The sequence below is a fragment of the Clupea harengus genome, chromosome 19 (genome assembly GCF_900700415.2).
Source record: "Clupea harengus chromosome 19, Ch_v2.0.2, whole genome shotgun sequence".
In the NCBI taxonomy this organism is placed as follows: domain Eukaryota; kingdom Metazoa; phylum Chordata; class Actinopteri; order Clupeiformes; family Clupeidae; genus Clupea; species Clupea harengus.
In genome coordinates, this window is record NC_045170.1 from 7,537,401 (window position 1) to 7,544,877 (window position 7,477).

At 45.4% G+C, this 7,477-nt stretch overlaps 1 protein-coding gene across 1 annotated transcript in view; it reads right to left on the reverse strand.

Moving 5' to 3' along the window:
* Positions 1-7,234, reverse strand: part of kcnh8 (potassium voltage-gated channel, subfamily H (eag-related), member 8) — a 47,109-nt gene extending 39,875 nt beyond the window's left edge. The window contains exon 1 of the mRNA XM_031586658.2: positions 6,964-7,234. Coding sequence (XP_031442518.1) covers positions 6,964-7,039 — 76 coding nt within the window. The 5' untranslated portion in view covers positions 7,040-7,234. The remainder of the gene's footprint in view (positions 1-6,963) is intronic.
* Between the last annotated feature and the right edge of the window lie 243 nt (positions 7,235-7,477).

Below are 7,477 nucleotides of genomic sequence, written 5' to 3' on the forward strand. Positions count from 1 at the left end.
TTCTGCCAGAGAGGAAGAAGTTATTTTTCACTGTGGTTTTAAGGTCGGAAATGCGTCACTCCTAACAGTAGCGCTGTTACAGCGAAAGGTGAGAAGATGGGTGGAGATTACCTGTGAGGTTGAGAAAGGAATTGTGGGTATTGTAGGCTACGGCCAGGGCAGCCTCTACACTGACCCCCACCACCGACTGACACAGAAGAAGAAGAAGAAGAGTCAAAGGACTTAAGGACTGTGACCTGAACAGGGCAGCCTGAAGAAACAAAGTGTCTCTGATGTCGAGAAGAGAAGAAACCACCTGTCCTTTTCAGGGCAAGGAAGAAAAAGGCAAAGAGACTGTGATACGGAATGGTTTGAGGTGAAGGAACAGACTGCCAGGTGAGGTCAATCTAATTTCTACCTAACTGAATTTCTTAGAATGTTGACATCGAAGTTAAAAAATGACTGTTGGAAGAAAGAACAAATGTGTTTGCAAAAGTCTGGAAAATGACTAAGGAAAGAGGGGAAACTGTTACCACATGCCCCAAAGCTGACTGAAGAGGTTAAAGGTTAAAGGTCCTTAAAAGTGAGTACAAGAGCACAACGTAATTGTTTGTAGAGTTGAAGTATTCCTTGCAATCAAGATGGGTTGTGAGTACATTTAAACATTGGAGAAAGTGTTCAGGAACAAACAACCTACCCTTTCTCTGGGATGTAGCTCCAGATGCACCCTGGGAGGTGGCAGGTTAGGGTCAGGCAACAAAGAATGAGTGGACAGAGAGTCTTCCAGCCAAAGGGAGGAAGACGCCCTCCTGGCAAACTGGGACTGAGAGAAAGGTTAAAGCAAGATTGAAACAAAGATTTAAAAAAAAAATTGAATAAATCTTTGGTTAAACTAATTAAATATAAACGTTTCATACTCTTGCTTGTTGCTGGTTAAAATAACTATCTGACTTTGTGCCTCCTAAATAAACTCATACAGCACAGGCACTGAATGAGGTGCTACGTCAGAAAAAGACTTAAGAAGAAGAGAAACAGTACACTGTAAAATAGTGACTGAACATACAGTCATTTTAAAGCCCATTCACATGTGCACGTTGCATGAACAGTTGCCATGAACAGCAATTCAGTTTGGCACATAACGTCAGCCCATTCAAAGTGAATGTAAAGCATCTCCGTTGAAGCTTCCAATACGTATGTATAAATGGACTGTTATACAGTTTCTTTACAGCTACTAAGGTAAACAGACCAAGGTGTATCTCTGTAGGGATAATTTCCGACACTTATAATAACATTTATGAGCCTGTCAGTGGCAAAAACAAGAGGTTTACTTTGAAGTACATACTTGTCTCATAGGATTCCATTGTGTAGCCATTTTGCTGTGCTGGTTTCAGCATTCTAACTCAATGCTGGATTGATTTTAATCGTTTCTGTGCCTAGTAAAAACTATTGACCCAAAAATATCTAAAACTAGGGCCCAGGTTGAAAAATCCAGAAGTTTTCCTTCAATAAAGAAATACTCCCAGATTGCACACGCCTGCCATGCATGCCTTTCCTCTCACATTGATGGAAGATCTGTCAGACAGAACGCGTTGCATAGCCACGTGTGCCAGGTTGGATAGCTAATTTTCTACTTTCTAATAATTCTCTATATTCTGACATGCAGTTTGATACCTGGCATCATATAAATCAGATGTTTTGTTCGTACTCAGTTTTCCTGACACCAAGTACGATTACAGAGATGTGGGAGAATTCACACGGAACCGATAAAGGCCGACTTCCTCTGTTACCCAGCCCTGCCAGTCTGCAGGCCCTGGGACTTTAATCCCGTCTGGCCCTGTCTTGTTAATCCGGCCCTGCTTGATATCATCGTAAAACTGCCTCACATGCCAAAGTGTGTGTGTGTGTGTGTGGTGTGGTGTGTGTGTGTTTGTGTGTGTGTGTGTGCGGCGTGCGTGCGTGCGTGAAGAAGGGTGGTGTTGGAATGTTGAACATGTGCCTTGTAACAAATGACGATTCGTTGTGAACCTTAACATTAACTGTTGCCATATAAAACCCTTTGTTTCATCCTGTTCGGGGTTCTTGCTCATCCTAAGCTTGTTGAGAGACGGAGATCCCCACTTGGTCAACCAGTAAGATCTTTGAAAGAGACCATTGCTGTGTGTCTCTGTGTCTTCTTTTCTCTTTATACTACAACTGCTAAGGGGAAAGGCTCTGATTGCAGGGAGACTGCTCCTCCCTTAACTCTCATTCCCTCACTCTCACACACACACACACACACACACACACACACACACACACACACACACACTCACACACACACACACACTCTCTTACACACACACACACCTGCACACCAGTGGTGGCTGGTGGTTAAAACTGAGAATCAAACCAGTTCTACAAAAAGAGAAACTGAAACTACAGAAACTATAGGAACAGTCATTGAGGTGCTCAGATGTGGTCAGATCTGTCTTCTTCTTCGCCTTCTCACTCCATAGTGGAGCATAGGCCGTAAATAACATGTTAACAGATCTGTATTTATCAGTATTTTCTATGAATCTGAATGTAGTCAACGCTCGAATCTGAGTCCAAGTCCGAGTCAGGAGTCCTGAATAAACAGGACTGGAGTCCTGGCCTCGAGTACTACAACACTGTCCGTAACACACCTCATCTGAGTCCTGGCCTCGAGTACTACAACACTGTCCGTATCACACCTCATGTGTTTACAAGGACAGAAGCACATCTTCCCTAACCCTCTGCTGGCCTTTAGCTCACCTCTGACCCCGGTAGGCCTACTGCATGAAGCTCCCATCGAACATGTGATGTCACTGTAGATATAATTTATGGGAGCCAGGCTTTGAACACAATAAACGCATATAATAAATGCAATAAACGTTGAGCACAATGCCACCCTGCTAAAGAGATGCAGGAGGAAGAACAACGCAGGGGTCCCCCACCCTGTTGTTTCTTGCTCTCTCCCCCTCTCTCTCGGTCTCTCAGTCCCTTTTTCATTCCTTAACTCTCACACTTCAGCACTGTCCACTTCATCCCCACAAACACACCACACACACACAAACACACACACACACAAACACACCACCACACACACACACAAACACACCACCACACACACACACAAACACACCACCACACACACACACAAACACACCACCACACACACACAAACACACCACCACACACACACACAAACACACCACCACACACACACAAACACACCACCACACAATAACACCCTACCTACTTGTCCTACTGTAAAAATGAATGGTAAGTATTCAGTAGTATGCCCTGCCATACTAATTCACCTGACCACCGAAAGAATTTGCAGTAGACAAAACAACAGATTGCTTTCATTTTGTCCGCAGACATGCTAGGTGTAAAACGTAACACGTTGATGGCTGACGACTTTATGAGGGACATTCAAGGAGGAAATAAGAAATGATTTTGATATACTGGACTCATACAATACTACTATGCTAAAAAATCCAGCAATGCCTGATCTGTTTTTATTTAGAAAGAGAGGGCCTCACATGAAACCAAGGACCCAGCTTGCGGGACACCACCGGGGTCCCATACTGCGGGCAGATCTAGGTCATTGTTTTCATCGTTTAGCTGAAAGAATGAGAGCCAGGTGGCAATGGCGATATTATGATTGATGACGCACACCACGTGCTGAGGATTCCCCGAGGAGCTCTGACGTCACATGTGTGAGAGGTTGAGGTGACTGGAGACTGGGGAGAGTGGCGGTTATGGAGACTCCTCTCCACCCCTCTCTCTCTCTCTTTGGACGCGCCAAGACCGGAAATTAGCTGCGCGCTCGAGGCCTCCCCGACTAGATAACCCCTCATCTCTCTCTGGTCTCGCTCAGACGGGTGACGTCAGTGCAATCATTCTCCGGGAAGCGTGCCTGACTTCTCTAACCTAACTCCGCGCTACGAAAACACGGCATAGATTCACCTGCGCCTTCCCCTCTGAGAGGCGCGCTAAAAAAGGACATTTTACCTGCGGTAGTTCCCCTTTTAACGGCAGCTATATTCGGCGTGTCTAGCCCAAGGGCAGGGCCGGTCACTGGGGTGCCGTTCTGGGAATGAAGTGAAGCCTTGCGTGCCGTCAGTGTCCCCTGGGGCCTTCTAAAGGGTAATCGCTGTAAAAAGGCATCTAAATTAGGGAACACAACTATCCATGATGTTGCTTGGTGTGTATGTGTGTGTGTGTGTGTGTGTAGAGAGAGAGAGAGAGTGTGTGTGTGGAGAGTGTGTATGTGTATGAGGGAGAGATACAGAGAGGGAGAGAGAGAGTGTGTGTGTCTGTGTCCACACAACAATTGAGATTATTCTCAGATATAATGCGCCCAACACCCAACTGTAAATTACGGTGTAAATGCTAAAAACGCAGGACACTAATTCTCTTCATATTACAATGGCATGACCTTGTCACCACCCTTCGGCGAGCTCCTGAAGCAGCCGAGCACCGAGTCTCAGGCGTGGCGGTAGTGCGGTGCGGCGCTGCTGATGAGGGATATGGATCTCGAGCGCCCGGTATGGGCCGCGAGGAGGGAAGCAAAATCATTTTACAGCGCTGCGCCTGTCCAGGCAAAAAAACGGGTCCCGAAATGAAATCCCACCTGCCGCTACGTTGCCGCCGACCAATTAAATTTGATGGATGGGTCCCCGTGCTGACGGAGCCGGGAGAGGAGAGGCAGCTGCAGCGGGACCGTAATGGGTCCCTCCACGGGCCGGCAGTCCTAGCCTACTCTCTTACACTGAAGAAAAAAAAAAAAACTTCATCACAGTTTTGTTGTGGTGGTTGTTGCCGGATTAAGAACACAGAGGGCCCTGGGGCAACGCCTAATCAAAGGGCCCCCTCAAAAATGATCACGCAATTTTTTTCAGGCCATCCTATTTTCAACCACTGTGAAATACTACATCAGGACTATACCACCCTTAACACAACACATGCACACTTCTTGGAGGGTATAGCAGCATTTCATCAGTGGCAACTCAGCTACACCTGGCTCACTCAATAATCACTCAATAATCCTGTTAATGTGAGTTCAGTACACTTAAGTAAGGTGTGTAGATGTGATTCGTTAGGAAACCATTTATTTAGTTTGAACAATTGTTTCAAACCTGAGCAAAGGACAAACACACAGTTATATGAAAACAGAAAACCAAGGCTATAAGGCTATAACTATAATATAAGGAAAGGAATAGCTAGATCTACAGAGATACACACACACACACACACACACACACACACACACACACACACACACACACACACACACACACACACACACACACACATACACAGACAGACACACACACAAACACATACACACATACCATACACACACACACACACAAACACACACACACACACACACATACACAGACACACACACACACATACACACATACACAGACAGACACACACACAAACACACACATTTTACTACAGTAAGTCATTCCATGACTACTCCGCTACACAAATAGTTGAGACTATGACTATGAGAGAAAGTGCAATCAGTCCAACCCGCGTCTAATTTATAGCTACATAGTTGGGAGTACTTTTATTAGGGGCTGGTCGTCTAAAGCGGTGCGCTCAGCTAGAGCATGTTATCTTCAGTGCTGTCGTGAGGTATCATCTTCTTTTCCCTCCAAGACTGCTTGCAGGGTTGGCTGATGCGCATTGTTGCTGGTAGTTTCGTAAAGTCCGCATACTAGTTAATGGGTCTTTTAAGATGTTTAAACAGCTGGTATTACAACTAACAATCTGGCTTTGTGCCTCCTCTAAATAAACTCGCACAGTACATTTTTGGCACAGTATGCCAATTAGATTTCCTTTTTGTCAATTAAAAAATACTCGCAGATTGTCGACATCTTCCATGCATGTCTTTCCTTTCAGATTGACGGAGGGCTTTGTCGACAATTTGTCAGTTGAACGGATAGAAGGATTTCTAGTCTGAGTCTGAGGAACTGCTCTATTCTGACATGGGGTTTGATTGCTACCTGACATCATAGAAATCAGATTTTTTTAATTTGTACTCCTACCATGTTATCGGTAACTTTTCCAGACACCAAGTACGAGTACAGAAACGTAGGTGACTTTATACTGAACTGATAAGGGTCGACCTTCTCTGTCAACCAGGGCCCTGCCAGCATGGTCTTAAATCCCGTCTGGACCCGTCTTGTTAAGCCGACCCTGGTAGCTGTTAGATGAGTAGCTGAGTCAGATTCAAGCGACATAGTCGATTTCAGGTGAGGCAATCTCTTTCGCTTTCTCTTCCCCTCTTACTCTCTCTCTCTCTCTCTCTCGCTCTGTCTGTCTGTCTCTCACTCACTCACTCTCTCTCTCTCTCTCTCTCTCTCTCTCTCTCTCTCTCTCTCTCTCTCTCTCTCTCTCTCTTTCTCTTTCTCTCTCTCCTTCTCCCTGTGTGTGTGTGTGTTAGACATACTAAAAGTTAGCTTCACAGAAGAAATCAAGATATTAGGCAACACAATAGACCAGAAGGCCACTGGAACATGAGTATGTAGACCCCTGTCCTTGGTCCTGAAAAGCCAAATATTTGCAAATGCAGGCGCGGGCTTCAAGGCTACATCTCTTCACTCAAGCACCCAAAACACACAAACGTGTGTCAATCTCTCTTACACACACAACAGTAAATACACAAATACCCTCCCAATAAATTCCACATGGAAGACAGCTCAATTAGCTCAATTGACCTGCAGAATAATGGTAACTTAATGATTACATCCATCAGACAATGTCCAAACTTTTACGAAGTCCCTCCTTGAAACACATATCCACTGTGCAAAGAAATATGTCTGGACACACACACACAAATCTATAGGAATAGCAAGAAATGCACAATAGATAAAAACAGCCATGTCCTTCACACGCCATACAGGGAATAAAGACAGGGGATATGAATAGGGCTGTGCCTGAAGTCAAGCCGTCAATACTTACGGGTCCCGTCAAAACGCGTCGCGATGGTGTCCAAAAATGTGTTTTGTGGCGCGAGCAATCCTTTCATAACAGGCATTTTCCCGCCCTTTGATCAAAGTCCCCATCAAAGTTGTGCGTGCGTTGCGAATCACTGGCGGAGGCACTAAAACAGAAGATTTCCGCACAAGCGAGTCGACGTCGGGGTTCGCTCAGACAGTGTTTTGGTTGAACTCTCCAGAAGTCGGGATCTCCGAGTGAACGGGCGAGAAGAACGGAGAGGCGAAGAGACGCGCGTGCACGAGATGGGATAGGGGGGTGATTGGAGAGCACACCCACAGGTGCACACACTGGCTGAAAAGGCTCGTGAGACTACGTCTGACTTAAAGAGCAGACATCGATTAACGGGAGATTAAATGCACAAGAAACGGAAGACAATAGATATTGGCTGGAAATATGTCTTCCTCTATTTTGCCACACTTTTCAATATTTACTCGGAGCCTTTTCTGTAATTAATCACCCTAAATACCTAACCCAA